Genomic DNA, 24,024 nt, shown 5'->3' with positions numbered 1-24,024 from the left:
CTTGAAGTCACATTATGACATTACTTGCAACTTTTTGTTAGGACTGGAACTGTTTTGTCTGTTAAATTTGTTGGCTAGGATGTAATAGCTAAGTTTTTTACAAACTGTTTACTGGTCTTATTGATGTATATGGCTAACTCACAAAGTTTTGTATCATATCAAGTTGGCAACTAGATGCATATTTCGAAAATCTGCTGTGGCCTACGAAACCAGTCTTAACCAAACCCCTTTGAATTATGAAAAAATGTGGGTCAGTACAGTGGAGGATCCAGAACGGTGCAGGGAGTAAGCACCTCCTTTTTTATTGGAAAATTTGTCATTTTCAGGTGTAAAATTGACTAAAAATGGGCTTGTTTGTTTGTTTGTTTGTTGGGGTTTAACGTCTGAGCAGCAATATTTTAGCTATATTCAGACGATGAACATGAAATGGATGATGGAATGAACATGAAATGATAATGAAACGAAAAAGGGATGGGACGCAAAGACAACGGGGTTGACAAATCTCGATTGCCAACGGAAACAGGGAGAGGAGGGCAGGGTCGGGCAATCTAGCCTCCTGTGGCGGAGCCCTATGGTTCCTACTCCGGGAGAATACCACAGCAGGGTTATTTAACGTGCGAGGAACGTGGCATCTTTCCCAACACGATGCACCACTATGGTTTGCGGTCAGGTTTTCCGTATTATAGCCTGACAACCCCAGCATGTAACACGCCAGGGGTACCCCATTCCACCACCTGGGACACACTTCCCAGTTGCTCTGTGGTCAGAGCGCCCTAGCCCCCGGCTAGGGTTCTGAGCACTATTTAGCCGCCTTTTACGACAAGCTGACAAAAAATGGCAAATTATGTCCTAGAACCCCCTTTTTTCTAGGAAACCCTTGCTGGCACCCCTCTTTTATAAGTGTCTGGATTTACCCATGCAGTTAATTAAGTTCAGTTGAGTAACATTTAAACTGATATAAAGGAACCATCAAAAAGGTTTATATTTTTCATATTTCATGAAGTTTGTTTTAGACTGGTTTCAATTTCAGCTTAACTCTGTATGTTTTTGAATAATTGAGAAAAAAACACGACTGTCGTCTACATGGTATACTCCTTTCGAGAATACTTTGACGTCAATATACCACTAAAGCAAAGACATATGAAAAGTCCATGAGTTTACCAACTAAGTATTTTATTCATAATAAAATCAGCAAAATGCTTTTGTTATTGAGTGCAACTAGCACTTATATTGCCTAATAATCTCTAATAGTCCCTGAAAGTATATGTACATCACCTGTTAGTTAAAATTATGCTTTTAACTGCTGTCTCCCTTGATTTCAATTCAAAATTCTTGCATATTTGCAGTAAAAATAAGTGATAAGCAACAGAATTTACATACATGTGTTTTGTCTGAAAGAAAAAGATACATGTATTATAAATTTCAAGCATGTATTAAAATTCATCAAAAATTGTATCCGGAATACCTGAGTCAGATTCATATACATAGGAAATGGTTTTATCACTTGAAGCATCACTCTCATCTTCTAAAACTATGTAGCAGGACAGAAACTTCTGTAAAGGAAGTTGTTTACAGCTTCTACACTTGCACGTTTCCTCGCACACATCAAAACAGTTGTGTGTACCATATTCAATAGAATTTAGTTCATGTTTTGAAACAAATTGTTCCATTATAGCTAATCTTCTACATGTCTTGCTAGTGTACAAAGACTTCACATCAATACTGCAACTTCCTAAATGAAAAGAATTGTACATACAGATTGCAACTGATGCTGATCCATCAGACCAAACACGGCCTATTTCCTGAATAAGGTCAATATAAGAAGTTGGAGGACTATTAGAACTACACTATTACAATATTTTATGTCAATGCCCATTCCCAAGGCTGAGGTTGCAATTACAATCCGTAAAGAAGTAAAAACAGTTATAATTTGATAGATTACTTTCAACAATAATTGCCAAGACATCTACACACATTACTTTCTCACCATGTAACAACTGTATGAAACTCATCAACGACAATTGTTGATACTTCAAACGCCTGCAATATGTTGCGCCAGTGTTTGTCCCCAACAAGAGTTTCATGTGAAGCAAATATAACCTTAACACACCCTGATTGAATTAATTCATCATCGTCTTCAGAGCTTCCTACAAATACAATTCAATTTGAGAGGGATTTTAAGTTTAATGCGAAATATACTTAGCTAAAACTTTTTTTTCAAATATGAACACATGTACACCTGATGAACGTGTTCATTTCACTATTTGATGAATGAGCACTAGTTTGCTGTATTATGCTGAAAGCGACTTTAATATTTGCTTGAAATTAACATGAACTGAAAATCGAAGGGGCCAATTTTAATTAGACTGGGACTTTCCTCTGATGCTCATTTGGCTGTAATATGTGCTGGAATAGCCAATATCGGCAATAATCATTGAATTCAATGAATTAAAAGAAGAGACGCGAAATTTCATTTTATCAACAATATTTGTTCAGAGTAACCGATCCCAAATTCAACATTTCATGCAGGTGCACATTATCATAAATACACGATCTGTATGTTGTTTTTTCATCAACAGCGGTAGCATTTGATGCGGCAAGACCTTTCCTATTCTTTTGACACCCGGACCTGCACGGGTCCTTTTAAAATGAAGAACATTTAATATTTGACTAAAAATAAAGTTGAAATTTTGGCTTCTAGGGTGTTTTCTTGCCCCTGGCAGCCATCTTAACAACCACGCTCCAAAAAGTGTTCCTTTATTTTATGAATATTTAATACTTGTGTGCTATTACAATCATTATAGCTTGTCATTTTGTTGATGCATAAGGTTTTCACATGCCTTCAAAATTGACCCAAAATAGGCTAGTTTTTTTATACTGCTTGATCTTCCCCGTACCACCTTTCTACCGTAAAGAATAAAATTGTGTTGGAATTAATAGAATATTAGTTGTATTTGATAGTTTTTAGTTCGTGTTTTTGCTGACACACATTGCAGCATTTGTATATTGTAGAATAAAATATGCTAATTTTCAAAGCAAATTAAAGAACCCCCTAATTTTGGCGGAAAAAATAAGCACCTTGTTACCATGGCAATCGACAGTCAAAAAGATGAAACTGCGCGTTAATTTTTTTTTTCATTTTCGGGTGGTTATAGGCTAATCCTTCAAATATAACAAAAATCGGTCAATATGCGTGACAAACCATGTTATTTTAGAGAATGGCTGTTAAACTCTATGTGTGATGTGACAAATTCCTTTAATGATATTGATTCATGCAATTTAAACTCAAGGTAATGCTATTTACTTATCAAATAGAAATTTGTCGAGCATTTTAAACATAACGTACTTGAATTAATTGTTTTACTAGACACAATATTATATCAAAAGGAAATAAAAGCAGGCATTTCCAAGTGGATGTGGGTCAAGTAGATGAAATCAATTACTTAAGATAAACAAGTTTACATGACCGACACGTGGCTTAAGGGGGTGTCTAATTGTTATGTAATATGAAGTCAGACTTTGACCTTGCTTTCACAGAAATATAAAGATGGAAATATAGTCATCACAAGTGTAAAATGTAATACTACTTAATGCAAAAATACCACTTATAATGACATGGAAAATTTTAGTATGCAGTGCACGTGATTCAAGGATGACCTCTCACCAGAATAAATTTGAACAAATTGCAAGTGGAGATTAAAAGGACAATTGTATACAAGTAGTACTCAAAACACATAATATCGAAATAGGTTGCCAAATACAGCACCGAGACGCTATTCATCGTGTAAAACGAAGAGAATGAGATCTAATTCTGGAAGTGCTTTTACGAGTATTATTGTTGCCAATATCGGTAGATAATATATTATATTTTTAAAAATCCGGTCCGAGAAGTCTGATTACTGGATTGGTGAATACCTTCGGTAACCGTTGGTCCACCAGTGTAAGCACCGATCAAATGGTTACTAACTGTAAATATACCAATCATATTGATATCGTTATTTCCGATGCATGTCTCAATCTCTCGGATAAAATATACCACTCATATTGATATCGTTATTTCCGGTACATGTCTCAATCTCTCGGATAAAATATACCACTCATTGATATCGTTATTTCCGGTGTATATCTCAATCTCTCGGATAAAATATACCACTCATATTGATATTGTTATATATTCGGTATAAAATGAAAAAAAAATTATAATGCCCCCAAAAAAAACAAAAAAAAACAGTAGTTGAAAACTACCTCGGAGCAATGAATGAAAAAATCAAGGGATATACAATCTAAAACGTTCTTTTCAATATTTACTGGATTGCTTGTTAAATGATTTATTTATATTTCAACCGGTATTCCATTTTCTTGTCAACAATGATTACTAAAAGGGAAGTTTCCATTTATGACATAATTTCAACTGACAATTCAGTTTCGTAGAGCTTTATTTTGTTCAAGCATATTCAGTGAAATAATTTGCAATTAGTTTAAGTAAAAACACAAAGCCTGAAATTAATATGAAGAAAATCAGAAGCTGGCCGAGTTATATTGTTTTAGCATGAATTCTTAGTAATAATAAATGGAGAAAACTGAATTTTTTCATCCACAATTTATCAGCTTAATTAATAAACAACATCACATAATCAACCCTCACAAAACATGAAAATTTCACTATTGTTCTTTTAACAATTTCTTTGGTCGTTCTGTTGGCAAATTCACTATTCTTCATTTCCTGAAAATGAGAAATAATAATTAATTAAACATAATATATATTTAAATATATTTATAAAATGGAACTATAGTTTGTCTTTCTAGTTTGATTAATGCATCATTTGGCCAAGAAATGTTTCCCTATATTTTTATTTATTGCTGAATCAATTGCTATTCAGAACCTATAGTGTTAAACACTTAGTTACAAAAATTGTGATCTGACTATTTGCTATTTCAAGTTACAGTTTTCTCATCTGTTGAATACATTTTCTTTGGAAATCAATTTTATCTAAGCATATTTTGCTAGAAACCATTAACCCTAGTTTGAAGGACTATGTCTCAAATGAATCCCATCCTAGATATGATTTATATTGGTAAGCTACCAAAGTTCGAAGTAAATCTAAGTGTTATCCAGATGACAACATGCTGACACACAGATAGGCTGATATAGAGAAAAAAAAGGAAATAAACAAATGTGTGGGGTGTAAAGGCATATGGACATTGAGCAAAGATATATGACAGTCTCTGTATTTACCCCTTTAACAGACCATGGGTATAAAACATACATAAAGTAGATAACTAATTATATTCAGCTGTTAATACCTATTGAATCTTTCAACTCTTTGTCTTTCCCTCTCATGCAGAGACTTCCATTTGTCATATGCAGGATTATCTCGGATGTCCTGCAGGTAACACCTGAATGAGCCCGAGAAGTCGATCACTTCATCTTCTCTCTCTGCAGCTTAGGCTCTAAGGAGCCGTTTTTCATGGCAATTGACCTCTGTAAAATAAGTATACATTAAAAATACTTAATATAAGATGTTGTTAAAAACTTTACAATAATTATAGATACATTGAAGAAATATTATTGAAATATATCCTACACAGTATTATGTAATTACTATCTGTTGGATGTCACAAACATCACATGGTTGGATGTTGCCTGGATGTCACTTAATTGGAATATAACCTTTTCCCAAGTATGACTGTATTAGTTTAAAGTTATAGCTGAAATATTGCTGCTCGGACGTTAAACCCCAACAAACAAACAAATGCATTGTTATGTTGCCTGTATTAAAGAATTTAATTAGCAACTATTTTTTTTTTCAATTGTTCTGTACATTCAGATATTTATTATCTTAGGCTACCGTCATGATACTAATGGAATGTTTCCAGTGCAAAATATAACCTGATTTTCAGCAGTTTACACTTAAAAAAGGAGAGATAAATCAACCAATTAGATAGCTTGCTACAAATAAAATTAAATAATTTAAATATATCAGTAACCTTTTTGATAATGTTACATCAAATTAAATGTGACTTTACCAGTAAACAGAACTCTAGCTTTGAATGTCACATTTACGCTATTGGGCTCACTCAGCCTCACTGTGATACAGTCCTTGTATGGGATAAACGCCCCATTCCCCATAGCCCCATCCCCCATTGCCCCATACCCTATTCCCTATAGCCCATTCCCCATTGCTCCATTCCCCATTGCATCGACTTATTTCCCGTTGTCAAATGACTTTCCAATTCCGAATAGAAAAAAAGTAAAGTAAAATCGTTTTGTGCAATCAATATTGATTTTAGAATCTCGCCGCGAGATCGAAAATTACCGAAATCACGCGATCTTTGCATTGTTTACATGTATTATCGCACTCCGAGCTGCATGAGAAATAATCATGCACACTGTTATTAAAACTATAGATATATGTATAAATTGTGAATGAATTTAATTTCTGAAATTATTCTTAGAAATGTTAAAATTGTCCCGATAAGGTTTTTTTTTTAATTGTTAAACATATATTTCAAACCATTTCTTGAAAATGAGATATTTTCCAAATTAAATGAGGGCAAACACTTAAAATTACCTTAATGGTCTTAAATTATTGTTTAAAATGTTAAAATTGATAAAATAGGCATCATATGTGTGGCTGTGATACATTAATTTCAACGAAAATGACATATTTGACATATTTCTTCATGTTGTAAGGGTGCGAACAATTTAAAATTTTTAATAATGGTCTAAAATTATTGTTAGAAATATTAGTATCCGCTTGGTGGTTGCGATACTCATATTTCAGTAAAAAAATCTTTAAAATGACATATTTTTGCAAAGTGTATGTGTGCAAACACTTTTAATATACCTATTAGTAAAAAATATTGTAAAAGTAGTCTAGGGAACCAAGGTTATAGCGGTAATCAAAAGAATGTAATCCAGGGACAAAGACCAGACATTGAAAACAGACACACAACAAAGAATATAAAGTAACTAAAATCGTCCTCTGCTTTTCTAGAAACACCCGCCGAGTTGCTCATAAAAAGTCAAAAAATGTTAAAATTGTCTATATCATAAATATGTTGATGGCTGTAATACATATTTGTCACACAAAATTCCTGAAAATGAGATTGTTTTTCAAATTGAATGAGTGCGAACACTTCAAATATCCATAATGGTCTTGCATTATTGTTTAAAATGTTAAAATTGTCAAATAAAGTATCATGTGTGAAGCTTTGACACATCAATTTCTGTCGCATTTTCCAAAAATAACATATTTCTGCAGATTGTAAGGGTGAGAACAATTAGTGTTAAAAGTATTAAAATTGTCTATATCATTATTATGTTGATGGCTCTGATACATATATTTCAGACCAAATTCTTGAAAATGAGATATTTTTGCAAAATGAATGAGTGCGAACACTTGACATTACCTTTATGGTCTTATATTTTTGTCTAAAACGTTAACATTGTCAAAATAGTCATCACATGTTTGGCTGTGAGATATTGATTTCAGTTCAATTACTCAAAATTGACATATTTCTGCAGATTGTAAGGATGCGAACAGTTTTAATTTTAATAATGGTCTATGTTTGTTTGTTTGTTTTGGTTTAATGTCCGAGCAGCAATATTTCAGCTATATTCAGACGATGAACATGAAATTGATGATAAAATGAACGTGAAACGATGATGAAATGAAAAAGGGATGTGACACAAGGACAATAGGGTCGACAAATGGAAATGGGGAGAGGTAGGGTTCTTTAACGTGCGAGAAACGTGGCATCTTTCCCAACACGGTGCACCACTATGGTTGGCAGTCAGGTTTTCCGTATTATAGCCTGGCAACCCCAGCATGTAACACGCCGACATAACATGTCGACCACTAAATGAAAGTACTTTCAAGTGCATTTAAACTAGACTCAAATTTAAGCAACATAGTGAAGCAAAACAAAATCAAAGGTAATGTGTCTAATACCGGTTTTTACGGAAGTACAAGTTGCTCATTCACTTTTGTTACTTAGTATATGAATTATTTTGGTTATTTTATTGTCTTTGTATGTGAGCGTCTGTTTTTCATGTCTGGTCTTTGTCCCTGTGGATTACATTATTTTGAGTTCCGCTAGAATCTTGGTTCCATCGAAAACTTTTTCAATGACACAGAGTATGAAGAATTTATAAAATGAAAATAAAAAAAAATACAAATGAAAAGAATGTCTGTCTTTCAATGCATGGGCATTTAAACACAAAAAAATTAGTCAACCGATGAAAAAGTTGTATTATGTGCCATCAATAAAATGTTTACCTCAATATGTGTCTATTCAATTGAGAATCCTGCACCTACATGTACCTGGTTACTCTGTAATGACTTCAGTTCTTTTACTGAAAAAAATGCCTGTCTGTCAGTGACCTCAAGTAATTAAATTAATGTAGTAAAACCCATTTTGGGCTAATCATGTCTTTGGCTCAGACATTTATTTGGTTTTAAAAAGTTTCTTAATATAAAAATTTAATTTCGAATCTATTAGCCCCGTGCAGGTCCGGGTGTTAAAATAATAGGCCTGCAGCAGCACTAAGCTTGTCGTAAAAGGCGACTAAATAGTGCTCAGAACCCTAGCTGGGGGCTAGAGCGGTCTGCCCACAGAGCAACTGGGATGTGTACCCCTAGTGTGTTGGGAAAGATGCCACGTTCCTCGCACGTTAAAGACCCCTACTGTGGTATTCTCCCGGAGTAGGAACCATAGGGCTCCGCCACAGGAGGCTAAATTGGCCGACCCTGCCCATGTCTCCCTATTTTCAGTGGCAATCAAAGTGTGTCGAGCCCATTGTCCTTGTGTCCCATTCCTTTTTCATTTCATCATCATTTCATGTTCATTTTATCATCAATTTCATGTTCATCGTCTGAATATAGCTGAAATATTGCTGCTCGGACGTTAAACCCCAACAAACAAACAAACAAACATCTATCTATTAAAGTTTTCAAGATGTTTACTGAAAACTGTAAAAAAGAGTTAATTTTCATCTTTCAAGGGCAGTTACTCTTACAAGGAGTCCCCAGACATCTCTGATTCTTGAAGACTTTCGAAGGCATTATAATGGGGGTCATTTCAGCAAAGGAAATAATTTTGATATAACTAACTGTATTGGATATATATGCGAAAAACTACTGCCTGACGCCTTTGTTCTATTTTTAGTCACAGTAGCAATGTTTTTCGACTGATTAAAAATCCCCACAACTCTCCTATGCAGGATACCCCAGGGAAAATTGATACCCAGTTTGATTCCAATTGGTCAGGTAGTATCAGGGGAGAAGGTTTTTGAAAGAAATAATATAAAATAGCAAATAAATGTTGAAAAAGGGCAATAACTCCAAAATGGCTAAACATATTAAAATGAAAATTTTACCACAGATCAATCTCATCATGCTGAGCACTTTTACCCTGTCAAAATTTGGCTAAACCAAAACCTAACGGATTGGAGATATATGCGAAAAACTACAAACATTGCATGTTTAGCAAAACTGAACAGAACATCTCTACATTGTACATTTAAAAGTTCAATTGATTACCATTACATGTTTAAACCATATCCTTAACTTCCCTGATACACTAGTTTACAAATTGTTAAAAACAACAACTTGTGGATGTCCCATGTAAAATATACTGAATAAATTGTGGTTCTTATATCTTAACTTTACATCTACAACTTAATTAGTTTGTGAAAAGGCAGAAAGAAAACGCATTATATATTATTCCCTCCATGTTTTGACGTACACCCGCTCAGGGATATGCAGTGCAATACTGGTACCTATCAAAATCTCAGTCATCAATCAGAATTTGTGAAAAAAATCAGAGAATGAGAGTTATAAATATGTAAACTCTTGGTACGTTGATGTCAACATAAGACTAATTAGATCACATCACTTGGTTTCATATTGCTATGCCAAAAAATATTGGAAGGGGTTATATAATTCATTTCATGTTCTGGTGATGTAGAGTGCATTTTCACTCAAGGGTAGATTGATATCAGTTAATTTACCTAAATAATTGGCCCTCAAGTGTCTTGCCCTAAATAGGCTTCAAATGAAAGGCATTAATCTTGTCCATTGGCATTCAACAATAAAATATTTGATTTCTAACTTACACAATACAATTCATTGACCTTCTATGAACTGCTAGATTCATATGTGTGCATGAGTTCACGGAAGACTGTGCATATATGATATGATTTAATACTTGCATAAATCTTTTAGCAAGGTACTGTTTTCTCTGAAACCCTGCAGAGAAATATTTTATAGGATTTTTGAATATCATATGTAGATTTGTAGGGAGGAGTATAGTTATTAGCTGAGGAATCTACCGGGAGATTATCTAAATTAAGGGTTTTACATGTTGAAATTATATTCTGTTCAAATTCAACCAATATTACAAGATTATTGCATTTATATTGCAAAATATTATTCATTTGCAGAAGGGGAACCAAGAAAGCAAATTAGATTATTACACTGTCATTACAGTAAATATTAATCTAATTTCAATTAATATAGGTGTACAAGTTTGTGAATTGATATACTTGGTTGAATATGTTTCATTTTGAATCATGCTGATATTGTGTTTATTTACCTAACATATTTATTCATTTATTGTACAACTATTATAGTACATTGTGTATCACATTGGTGTCAATAAACTACTTTGTATATTTTACTTCTGATTGTAAAATATACACAATATTATACATACAATAGAGGCATTTACAATGACTAGATAGTACACTTTAAGATGTAGAGGGCAACGCCCATCAGCTCTATTTCTACAAATAAAGTTTTTTTGTTTAAATTTTGTGGCAATTGATATCATGGATTTATCTTCTGTATTTATATGTAACACATAAATTTATCGTATTGCTACATTTTGATGTTAAGATATTCATTTGATGCTTGCTAATAGAGAATATGGATATATTTATGATGACTTATCTTGTGGTGCAATATATTAGCTCCATTCTTATGTATATATGCAATTCATCTGTGAAATGTAACTGTTATTCTTTACATTACTGATTTTGAAAAAAATGAGACTTCAATGTAGATATTCAAATTAATATTGGTATGATAAATTAATTTTATAGAATAACAATTTTTGAATAGAAGAATATGATAATTTATTCTTTATTTTATAAATTTGACTTAAATGAGATAGATACAAAATTGATACTTACACACAATGCATAAGTGAAAAAAATATATATACTCACAAGTAAACTGCAGTCAAGGAAAACTTTATATTGAAATAAATCAAGATACGGGACAGCAGCATGGTACTGAAGTCATCTTTAAGCTACACTATTTTCCTGATACTTAATGTTTTTCATAAAAAATCGTGTGCTTAGCATGATTTTCATTTCAACTTCACTAAAACTAGTTAGCATTTATTTTGTTCAACACACATTAATTAATTAGGAATTTTTGCAAAGTTTGACTTCTTATACCTTTCTACTTTTAAGATATATTTAACCAAGACAGCACTAGCAATTAATGTTACAAAGGGAGATAATTGATTAATAGTGTACAATCAAGACATTACTAATTTTATTGGTAATAAAATTTTAACTGCCAAGATATTACATTAGTGTTTGCTTTTATTGAAACCATTTTATATCAATGTTTGAACAGACAACTAAATACAAATTAGAAACCATTATGTGCACCACCATTATGATGATGGGGTTTTTAACATCCTCGACTTCTTTGGCAAGTCCCTCATGCATATTACACTCATACTTAAATATATTTTATTCTAGATATGGAACAATACTTATTATGAGTATCACATAAATATCACGTGAAGTTCACGTGCAATTCATGTTAAAGTAGTTCATGTGAAGTTTATGTGAAACTTTAACATGAAATTCACGTGAAATAGTTTCACGTTAATTGCACATGAATTTCATGTGATTTTAACATGAATTTCAGGTGAAGCTCAAAATTTGCCTGTGTAGGTCGCATACAAAAGACCATGATCGTTACAAGCCACTTCTCTGAATAACCAACATAAAGAACAACCAATGTCATTAGTAACATTTCTGTTTTCTATATTTTTAACAATGTCCCAAAAAGTTGGCGCAGTAATATATGAACATATCAGTGATTCAATTTTCTCTGTTAAAGGGAAAGTACATTACTTGTGTTTGTAATTGAAATGCACGCACTGTTACTACAAAATTAGAGAATACTCACCATTCAAGTGAACCTGATTTATACTCCATTTTTTATTGTTTAAATTCATTTTGTTAATTTCCTTTTCACCTTCTGTCTGTATTATCATAAGAGGAGGGCACAAGACATTTTTCGTTTTTAATAAATTTTCATCATATCTTATCATTAACACATCCTTTCGCAAGGTTGAATGTTGGTTTTCTATGAACTGCTGTGATTAAATAAAAATAATCTATATAGAGAGCAGTGTAATTATTTGACAAAAAGGGAAATAAATATTAAATTAAAGCAACTTTTTAACTCTTTGACATTTATCTATACATTACATGGAAACAAAACAACAACAACAACAAAAAAAAACAACAAAAAACAAAAAAAAACAAAAAACAAAAAAATCAAAAAAAAACAAAAACAAAAAAACAAAAAAAAACAAAAGCAAAAAATAAAAAATGAATATATAGAATAAATAACAAAAAAAAAAAATAAATTCAGTGGGATAAAATTTCCCATGTGACATCCATAGTATGGGAAAGGACCGGTTTCTGAATTGACAGTCGCTTTACTTTTTTAATTGTTTTTTTTTTTGTATTTGTCTAGACTATGTCACAGAAACTGTACTTCGTTCTAAGTATAGTCTCCTTGGTTTTACTTCTACAAGAAGAAGTATATTGGAAAATATCCAGTAATGTTTGTGATTAAAAGTAATTCCATCTATCTAATATATAATTCCGAAATATCAAATCTACTTACAATTCATTACAGATGAAGCTGTTGACATGGATAGATCAATACAAGAACAAGTGACCATTGAGAAAACACAGAGGCCTCTGAAAAAGTATAATTTGATGTTAAAATCTATTGCATTATGTAAATATGTGTATTTTGACAAAGAAAACAACAAAAAAGGTAAATACAATGACCGCTCTGTGGTTACGTGATGCGGTCACCGGTTTAATCGATCGATTTGACGGATCGATGACTGATCGGAAACTGATCGGTGATCGATGGCCGATCGCAATTTTTGTTGCAGGGATCGGTTCAGGTACTGTAGTTGCAACCATGCAAGTACATTTATATAATGTCAAAACAGGCATTGAATTGTGCACTCAGTTTAAGTACATTCCGCTTTTATTTGTATAGTTATTAAACAACACTTGGCAGGATATTATCACTTGTTTAACCCATTGTTAGAGTGTGTATAATCATTAGATACAACCCACACATTATCATACTGAAGAAATATTATCCTTTATTTCTGACAACTGAATAAAAAGGTACACGTGCATTGCAAAGTCAATATTTCATGAACCAACTTAACGAAGGTCTTTTGAAATATACACGTGCAATTTAGAGCTTTAACACTTCTTGATGCAATTTTAAATGTATTCAGATTTCAGGTATAAAGTGTAGGTAGTATGATAGTATCATTTATTGAGTTGTACATTTAAAAATCGTTTGCTGTAAAACACTCTGTTTCGTTTTTGCTAGAGGTAACGATCTATTTTCTTTTACAAAGTGTTTATGGATTTGTTTGGGTATCATTTTGGTTATTTTTGCTGCTATTTTTGCTGAAACAAAACTTAACAACGAAGAGGATAGATTGTTTTTAATAAAACATCAACAATAATTTCTATTAAAATTAAAACATATATTTTTATGCCCTTGATATCAACCTAGGTACACGTTATTGACTCTATGGTCAATCTCATCGTGAACTGATAACAAAGGCAATACGAAACATGATATTAATAAGTTTATTAATCTCAAATTACAAACTTCACATTTATTGAAATAAAACGGATTGTGCGTATGTTATAAAGGCATCGTTTTCTGTAATTTGATCATCCTGACCCGGACATCGCTTGCGTCATTTCTATCTAGTTGCGCAAAACAGTTGTTATGGTATTACTAATAATCCAAAATATAAAACTTGAAATTACTTTTTCATTGGAAATTATATTTAAGTATCGCATCAGTAGCTAGCGTGACACGATGAAGAACGATGCTGATTTAAGTTCTGAGCAAAGTCAAATGAAATGAAAACACAAATAATCGACAGTACAGACCATCGTCATCTTTTCTATATGAGTACAATACGCCTTTTTGTGTCAAAGGAAACGTTTATTACTGGTGATAAATATGTGTAGCTTAATACAGGGTTATTGTCAAATAATGCATTCTTTCAAATAATGCATCAGCCTCCGAATAATATCGTTCCCCGATAAAAAGCATTCGAAGCCAACATCAGGACACGGATAAACAGAAGAGCAATATTCAAATGGTCGTATATTCATCCATAATTATCTATGGGGCAATAACATGTAATGAGGGCAGTTAACGCTATGAGACATGTTGGACTTGCGTTAGCGATTAGGAAGACAGGAATCTGTGTTTTTATTAACTCACACCAATTTGGTATAATCTCAATCTTAATGAAAAATGTGAATATGATAGATTTTCTCGAGGTAACTCATTCATATAATATCACATGATAATAAAGAAATCAAATTCGACAAATATTACTTGATGTTGATAAGCTACAAAAAGTACCTTAATTAGAGTTTTCTAATTTGAGTGACATTTGCAGTCCAAACAAAGTATTCCTTTTTTTTGAAGTTTTTGACCAAATATGGTAGTATTTTCAAATTGCATTTTGTCAAATGAAACACATTCAAATGATAATTATATAATTTAAAGCACACCGCTAGAAGTTAAGTGTCTGCATATTTAAAGCTGATTATATCTATTTATAATTAGTTTTGACACGTGACGTACTTTGGTTATATAATGTTCTTCAAGCAAGTTAATAATCCCGCGTATATTCCAATTGATCCTGTTGCATCTAAATTAATTTAAAGAAAAACGTAAGTAGTATCTAGTTTATATGGTAAATATATACCAAATAAAAACAAAAAAACATATAATAAATTGTAAAAAGTGGAAAATTCAAAAAAAGAATATAAAAATTGATTTTGGTTATCTTTCCTATATAGCAGTGGAACTGCCGAAAGAGTAATCAACGGAACCAAGGTTATAGCGGCAATCAAAAGAATGTAATCCAGAGACAAAGACCAGACATGGAAAACAGACATGAACAACAAAGAACATAGAGTAACTAAAATCATACATACCAAGTAACAAAAGCAAATGAGCAACTCGGACTCCACTGGTACGGTAAGCGTCCTCTGCTTTTCTAGAAACACCAACCGAGTTGCTCATAAAAAGTCAAGTCAGGGGTAGACAAACGAGGAAAGGAAATCTATGACCCGTTGAATAAATCAGTTTTCATGGTGATGATGGATACACCATAACGATCCACGAGTTCATAATGACCACCATAAAACTTCTGTAGTGATCACTTCAATCTTGTAGCAACATAACCCTGTTCCAGAAGCCTATTTGTTGGAGTTCTAGCGCGATATAAAAAGTCGGCGTAGTTTCGGCAAGCTCTGGCATAACGTATGAGTTGTGATATGAAGACTCCATACGCAGGAGCCGAAGGGATGTTGCCACAGAAGAAAGGAAAGTTGACAATTCTGAATGAAAAGTCATCATTGACTTCACAGTGTCTGTAGTATCCTTTATCCCAAGTTCTTTTGGGGAGATGCAATGTATCTAATCCCCGAGATTAGGATTGTTTAAGGATAAAGATGTCTGTGGTATCCTTTATCTGAAGTTCGTTTGGGTAGATACGATGTATCAAATCCCCAAAATTAATATAAGGAATAATGTTGAATAAGGGTTGAAGATAACGACTTCACGTGATTGATATCTATTTCCCGGCGCACCATGCTCCTAGTTTTTAGTGGTGTCCGAGTTGCTCATTTATTTTTGTTACTTTGTTAATTAATGAATCTAATTAAGAAATAATAGCGACATAATTTATACATACTATACATACCACGTTCATTTTATTTCAAATGTCTTAATTGTTTCATCTGTTGGTAAATAAAACTGTCTATAATGTATGATTTGGTTGTATATTATCAAATCATTGTTTGGGATTTCGATTTATGTGATCTCACTGATTTAAAAAAAAAATTGTTAAAAGTACAAGCTTTGAAATATAAAGTGGTATTTGTAAAAGGTATTTAAAAACATACTGATAATGTAAATTGTTGATACGAAACGTGCAATGGGGAATCTATGGCGGATGATAATTCCAGTTTTATGACAATATGTTGTTTGCCAAGAGGCCTATATTTTATTCAATTACATACAGGCAATATATTAATATCATAATTTTATTACAATTTAGATGGTAACTTGCATTTTTTTGATAATTTGGTAAATTACAATTGTTTGCAATGAACTTTTGAGTACACGAAATCCAATCATACAAAGCATTTAAAATATTTTATATTTCATTTATACATCCCGCTATGTCTTTGATGTCATTGGTAAACGTCAAGATATCACAGAAACGTACATATTGGGTGTGTTCGATCAGCAAACGAAAAACTAGACTACATAGGATTGTTCAATACAATATTCAAAATGCAAATCGAAGATACGACATTTTTTATAATATGCAAATATAAGGGTAACTGATATGAGAAACAGACAGACATAACGGCATGTTTTTTTCTCTAAAATATATTGTCCTTTTATACATGCTTACAAACATTGTATGGTTTAACTCCAGCATTTTTATGTCTTTTCCAAAACCATACGTTCATTCGAATGTTGAAATTTTCTTCGTATAACTTGTTAGAATATTTGTGTGGATTTGTTAAGACAACAATGGTAAACCATATCCACATCCTAAATTGCCTTAATATCATGTTTGTTTACCGTGCAATTTTTTAAGTTTAGGTTTTAATTTTTACCTGGTATTATAACTAAATAATTGCTCATATTATAATTGTCTTTTGTTATATCTAGATGATAGGCACTCACCATAAACGGGTCGTCCGATGCATAAAAAAAGAATAACCACCAAATACACTACAATCAATTAAAGTATTGCTTACTGTGTGTCTAATTATCAGACAAAGAAATGATAAACATTAAAAATGTCTACAAACTGAAAAAAAATTAAGCATTGTCAAAAAGAAAGACGATATTTAAAAAAAAAGTATCACGGTATAAACCAATGGTTCACAATTACCGCCACTGGGTCACTTCCCAGTTATTCACAAAATTACATGCGAATTTAAAGAATACTTTTATAAAGAAAAACTTAAAGAATGTTAAAATGAATCTATCATTGATTTGAATCTACAAAGTAAACTAAGAAGATGTTGATTTTCAGTTTCACTTATTTAAGTAAAAAAGATAGATTTAAGATATACACTGAATGTCCCAATTCGGTAATACTTGCGGTTTTAAGTTCAAGTGACCAAATGCAACCGAATCGTTCATTTTAATAAGTTTTTGAAAAAAAGGCTCTTTCGGTTTTTGTAAACAAATATTAACTTAAACGATGTGTACGTAACTAGATGTTTTGTTTTGGATCAGTTAACTCTTATCGACAAATGAACACTTCTCACAGAGTGAATTCAAAGATGATATGTCATATTAAAAAAAGATTGTATAAAACTTGTCGTGAAACGATATAATAAGAAGCGGGGAAATTGGGCATAAAAATAATACTAAACAGAATACATAATAAAAAAAGGTCTTCCTATAGAAATTGGAAAGACTCCAATAGCTTTATAGGTTTTAAAAGAGTAATTAATGGTAACCAGAATCTCAGCGGAAATCTAAAGAAGTTCATTATTATACATCAAATTTCGTTGATAAGCTGAAGTCGTTACTAGCGGGAGCGGAGACATAAGCGTACGATAACAAGGATGCCAAAACAGATGCTTAACTTAACACACGAAAGACACCAAGGAATTATCAAGACAAAAGCAAGACTGAGGGGAAAGGTCTGGTCCCTGATATATATCGCTATATGGAAAAAAAATAGTTAAATCGTGTAGACCATGTCAGTTGGTAGGACCGTTACCGAAGTCAGAACCTGTAAGACCTATATCATTGCCAAAGGGACCGTGGTAAGATGTATGTGCAAACTTAATGGAACCGTTTCCAACTGAATGAAGACGGTTATATTTTATATTTCAAGTTTTATTTGCTAAAAACAAAATGGGCTGTACAAAAATAAATTATACTTATATAGTTCTTTCCTAAATGTGACATATAAATATGGAATAGAATAAGAGAGCATCCTTTAACATATTTACAGTTTATTACTTATTTACAGCAAGTTTCATTAGAAGACTATGTCAATGTATATCCAATTAAAGCATCCCAGAGTTCTCTGTAATTGTCCCGTTTTGTTGTAGTTCATGTCCGTACTGATTGTTTGATTTACATTTGTTTTTATACATTCACTGCAACAAAAACAATATAATGAATAATAAAATTGCTTACACAGAAGGTGATATAATTATGTCATAAAGTAAAAGTGCAGTTTAACCTTCATGGATCAATTTTATTCCCTCAACGTTTTCCTTATTGGCCTACCAGGAAAGTGTATTTTGGACGTTTTTTTTTATGAATCTTCCCTATTTTGTTATTTCATTTCGCTACATCAAATTCGAACTCGTAGAATTTTAGCATATATTTGTAAATTACATCAATGACCGTGGTGCACACTTGAAAATAACCTGCTACATGTACACACTTTATTTAGTGTGAAACAAGTGAATGAGGTTATTTCTTTATTAACTGCAAAACTATAACAGTGATGACAGTGATAAACACCGAAGAAGCAAATCACTGTTTTGATGGAGATTCTTGATGTATGTGCGTTGTTACTTGAAGACTTTTAAGCTAGTTATATTGATCGTTTGTATGAACGTTTACTTAGTATGCATTCTTATTTTGTTTTGTTTTTGTTTATTTTTGTTTTTTTGTTTTTTTGTTTTTATGTTTTTGTTTTGTTTTGTTTTGTTTTGTCTTGTTTTGTTTTGTTTTGTGCTAAAATTCTTCTTATAGATTATTACTACAAATATTAGTCCTTATTTCCTTAAGTCCAATGCATCGTCGCTCTGGCAAACATTATTCGTTTTAATTTGAATTAACTTTTAGACATGATGTCTTATGTTAAACTACAAGGTAGCGCTTTTTCTAAATGTTATATGGAAATAATAATAACCCATTCAAAGTTCTTTTAATCTAAACCCATTTGGTATTCTTTTTTCTCATTTTCCGTTCTCTATACACTGCACCAAACCCTGTTATGACCCATAATGCAATTCAGAGACGCTATACAACATTTTGAAATTAAATTAATATAACTAAATACTCACACATGTATACAATCATGAGAACCACTCCTAAGGTTAATATCAACAGTAACAATATTAACAATGTTTCGTTTAATCTTCTCTCTAGAACGATAAAGCATAAAAAAGGTAGACATTTTAAAGTCGTCAAAAACCAAACATAGCCTTAACTTGAAATCATGTTTCAGAAGCGACATAATGTAGCAAACATAATAAAAAATAATAATATATTCAAAATCATCTTATGGAAATCAAGACACGACACAAAAAATTAGAATAATATAAACTTGGTTCTTGCTTGTTCAGTTTGAAAACCTTAACTTCATTTTCTTTAGACTAACGTAAGTTTACTACTTACAATGAGTAGTAAGATTAGAACAATTTGCAGTACGGGATTCAGTCAACAAATTACTGCCGACATAACATGAGATGTTGAACAGACCCTTACAATCATCCGATTTGAGTTGATAGCTGATATTTATATTTATGAATTTCGTCTGATATGTCTTTTTCCTTAACGTGAGATTCATTTAACTTTTCTGAATACTTGTTTGAATTGGTAGAGACTCCATTCATAGTCAGTAATGGTAAGTCATGTCCACCAAGCCATCTCCTTGTATAACGATGACAACATGTAAGTTTTGGAAGATAACATAGCAAGTCCACACTTTTACTAAAACGTGCAGGTGTTGTTCTCAGTCGCCAGTAAAGTGATAAATCCTTATGAGGTTCATCTAATTTAACAAAACAATATTTTACAAAGATGGGAGCTCTATTCGATTTTCTTATATGATATTTTTTTCTTGCTCAAATTAACATTATTTATTTCGTGTTTAAATAGAATGTTTTTTTGTACTTTTGTAAATACTTTTTATCAACATGTTAGTAAGCGATTAATATCCTACACATCGCAGCCAATAGTCACATTTTTATACGCAATCATTTTCATGCCGAACCTTTCGTTCTTAAAACGTTTAGTATTATGAAAAGGTGTTGATTGATCAAAACACAATAAAATGTGTTTTGTTTTTTTGTTTCTAAATAGCAACCAGCCATGCGATTATCGTAAACGATTGTAGAAACAACTGCGTAGTACCTTAGTTTTGTTTGTTGGGGTTTAACGTCCGAGCAGCAATATTTCAGCTATATTCAGACGATGAACATGAAATGGATGATAAAATGAACATGAAATGAAAAAAAAAGAATTGGTCACAAGGAGCGCAAAGGTTCCTACTCCTATCGAATACCACAGCAGGGTTCTTTAACGTGCGAGGAACGTAGCATCTTTCCCATCACTATGGTTTGCGGTCAGGTTTTCCGTATTATAGCCTGGCAACCCCAGCATGTAACACGCCAGGGGTACCCCATTCCACCACCTGGGGCACACATCCCAGTTGCTCTGTGGGCAGAGCGCCTAGCCCCCGGCTAGGTTTCTGAGTACTATTTAGTCGCCTTATACGACAAGCTTAGCGCTGCTGCAGGCCTATTCTTTTAACACCCGGACCTGCACGGGGCCCTTAGTTTACGAAGCATTTTACTTGTGGCAGGTACTTTGATAATAAACAAGTACCTTGACCGATATGATTTTGGATAAAATTCGATAGTACTTGAACGGATTGTTGTTCTGTAATTGCTGCATTGAATTTTTGCAAAACAATACTTTCATTTTTATTTTTTATTTTATGTTTGATATCAATTCAATGTCTGGATCATCGTAGTGTTAATACAATTCACATGCATTGGTAAGAGTTCTATTTCAGCAGTGACTTAACTCGAATCTCATCTAGTGTTGTTCTGAATGTGTTTCATCAACAGCAAGGGAATGGAAGATTCACCGGAAGACTGGATAGTGTATTTATTAACAGAAATCTATGTTACCATTGTAATCAACTCTTAATGTGCATATTAAATTGCCTGCACCAATGAGTTTTACCTAATTATTAAATGTTTCTGATTATTTGATATCTATGTTTGCTCCAAATATCTAATATAAAGAAAAAAATGGACTGAATTTGGTTTCGCCATTTTTAACAATTTCTTCCTGTGCTATAATATTCTAGTAGTTCAAATGCATGGTTTTGTTATATTTTAAGGACTTCCTACGCTTTGTCCAAAACTATGGTCATCACACTTATTGTTACGGCGGGGCAAAGCGGCTGGCACAAAGGCCATAGGGAGAAAAGCCATGTATTATAGCCAGCACTCAGTCATAAATACCTTCGATTGTCACAATTGATTAATTATACAGGGTGTTTATGTTTTATATGACGAACAGCCATCTTTGAAATATACGACTGTGAAAAAGAAACTTTAAATGATAGAGTGAACATATTTCGATATATAACATTTAATTTAAAAAAATAAAAAATGTTAAAATTTTCGAGTTTTCACTTGAAAATTTTCAACATTATATTATGTTATATGGGGTTTAAATGAGTATTTTTTCAAGCCATCGTCGCGTGTAGGAATATGAATACGACGGTCGAAATGTTTATAGGTATATATAATAAGAAGAATGAGACACCTAAATTCAATAAAATAAAATGGACAAAGCACCCTGTTAAAGCGTTTGGTGTCCAACACGGGTATGGGGTAAATTGAAATCGAATATGGTTAGATGAATTGAATAAAATGAAGAGCTGTATTGAGGTTTGCACATCAAGAGACTTGACATTTTTATTATTACAACGTTTATACTGTCCGCGATTGGGTATGAAATCATTATAAGTTATATACACTTGAAATATGAAATAGTATATACAGGTATATAAAGATATGTACCAAGTGCACCGGTAGGGTAAGCGTCATCTGCTTATCATTTCTCATTGAGCAGATAAAACGACTTTCAGACGACCATGAAATATATATTCTTGTTAATGTTGTAATATGAACAATAAGAACAAATTTAATATAACATATATGTTGATAGAACAGAAGTGTCAGGACAATAATATTCGTGCTTTAAACAAATATGATATGTTTTAATGTAAGATTTGTAACGGATCGAAGTAAATACTAAGTCTTTCGTCTCCCTCGTTTTGTAATGGAGTGTATTTGCTGTCGAAAGGATTTGACCAAACACATCCCACCGTAGTTAATGCTTTACATACAGCTGGCACTCTCGATTCGATTTCAATGTTTCCAGAGAACAACAATTTATTCTGAAGCCAATCTCAACGACAAAGAAAGTGTTTTATTTTTTTAAATAATGAATCAGCGTCTGCACACATTATTTCTTTAGAATCTAAAGGATGTATTTAATATGTAACCTACATGATTTGAATAGGTGTCAGATGAAATTTTGAAACTGTGTAAAAATAGTTAGAATACTAAAAACGACGATTCAGATCCTAAGATTATACCTTGACATTTTTAGACACGTATTGAAGCCCCTTTCCAACTTGATACCGATTTTAATTTGATGTTTGGTTTTGATAGGATATGGACCAGAAGTGAATAATAAACGAAAAGACAATATCCCAAGGACTTAATAACAATCTTTCCTTCTTGGTTTTAAACCTTTTAACTTAAAGATTCACAAACTAATATTTAATTCATTGCAAAAAAATAAGTGCACATTTACAAAATATCTCTTCTTCAGAAATAAGCCTTTTGATAAAAAACTAAGTACTAAGTGTGAAAAAACATAAATAGCTGCATGATTGTATAGTTGGCATCTATTTAATTGCAAAATTCACCAGCGCAGTTCTCTCTCTTTATTTGATGCAGTTTAAAAGTTAAAAAGTAACATTGAATATTGTTCATGTGACTTCCATCCAATCATATAGACAATTATCTAAGAAGTTCTATTAGTTTAATAGTAATTCTTCATAACATTATTTTCCTCGTTTGTTTACGCCGGATTTGACTTTTTATGAGCAACTCGGCGAGGGTTTCTAGAAAAGCAGAGGACCCTTACCCTACCAGTACACCTGGTCATGCTCCCAGTTTTTAGTGGAGTTCGAGTTTGCTCATTTGCTTTTGTTACTTTGTATGTATGATTTTAGTTACTTTATGTTTTTGTTGTGTGTGTCTGTTTTCCATGTCTGGTCTTTGTCTCTAAATTACATTCTTTTGAATAGCGCTATAACCTTGGTTATATTCATATATTCCTCAGACCTATTGCTAATGCTCTCAAAAATATGACATTTAAATTTTCAAATTTTCGTACTGAGATTTGTGCATTGAGTAATCCCTGTTTTCGTCAGATCTAACAGAGTAAATTTCATTGTGATATACCGGTTTTGTGTGTCCGATTTCATCCTTTGGGTTATTTAAAATGACGCTCTCATATACATAGTAGTGTATATTATATTTGAATGTGCTTTGGAGTAAATTGTTAAAATGATCTCTTTGAATAAAAACCATGCATGCATACCTCAAAAATAATTTCTGTTAAATTATATTCAGATATTGTTTACAGAGTATGAACTACATCTTTAAAGAATCAAACATTAAAGTATTTAATATATATTTCTGAATATTGAGAGCAGAAAACAACATTTTGTTTTTTCAGAACAAAAATTGACCCTTATGAAAAGGATTGTGTCATGTTATTCAATTGTGGCGATATTTCTGGTTGATATTTCAAATGC

General features: G+C 32.3%; 1 protein-coding gene and 1 long non-coding RNA gene across 8 annotated transcripts; both read right to left on the bottom strand.

Annotated features, from left to right (window-relative positions):
- Positions 1–1,588: 1,588 nt before the first annotated feature.
- LOC148599337 (uncharacterized) lies at positions 1,589–13,316 on the bottom strand. 7 transcript variants are annotated; one of them, XM_088558953.1, is made up of 6 exons: positions 12,945–13,316; positions 8,283–8,359; positions 5,305–5,482; positions 3,916–4,723; positions 1,988–2,147; positions 1,589–1,732 (listed from the first exon to the last, which is right to left on the bottom strand). In XM_088558953.1, exons 4-6 carry the CDS (start codon positions 3,983–3,985, stop codon positions 1,717–1,719), a joined length of 246 nt encoding a protein of 81 aa, XP_088415079.1. In that variant the 5' UTR covers positions 3,986–4,723; positions 5,305–5,482; positions 8,283–8,359; positions 12,945–13,316; the 3' UTR covers positions 1,589–1,716. The 7 variants fall into 7 exon arrangements, 5 of the variants coding, with proteins under 5 accessions (XP_088415079.1, XP_088415078.1, XP_088415081.1 ...); XM_088558952.1 differs by lacking the exon at positions 12,945–13,316 and adding an exon at positions 12,216–12,440; XM_088558955.1 differs by lacking the exons at positions 8,283–8,359; positions 12,945–13,316 and adding an exon at positions 12,216–12,440.
- Positions 13,317–17,800: 4,484 nt separating this feature from the next.
- Positions 17,801–20,223, bottom strand: LOC148599336 (uncharacterized). Its single transcript, XR_015917838.1, has 3 exons — positions 19,788–20,223; positions 19,454–19,534; positions 17,801–18,532 (listed from the first exon to the last, which is right to left on the bottom strand). It is a non-coding gene; the product is annotated as an uncharacterized LOC148599336 (long non-coding RNA).
- Between the last annotated feature and the right edge of the window lie 3,801 nt (positions 20,224–24,024).

The sequence above is a fragment of the Perna viridis genome, chromosome 13 (genome assembly GCF_037379345.1).
Source record: "Perna viridis isolate PV_CMFRI_1.1 ecotype Kerala chromosome 13, ASM3737934v1, whole genome shotgun sequence".
NCBI lineage: Eukaryota > Metazoa > Mollusca > Bivalvia > Mytilida > Mytilidae > Perna > Perna viridis.
Note: the sequence above shows the minus strand (reverse complement) of the source record. Positions and strands in the feature narration are given on the sequence as shown.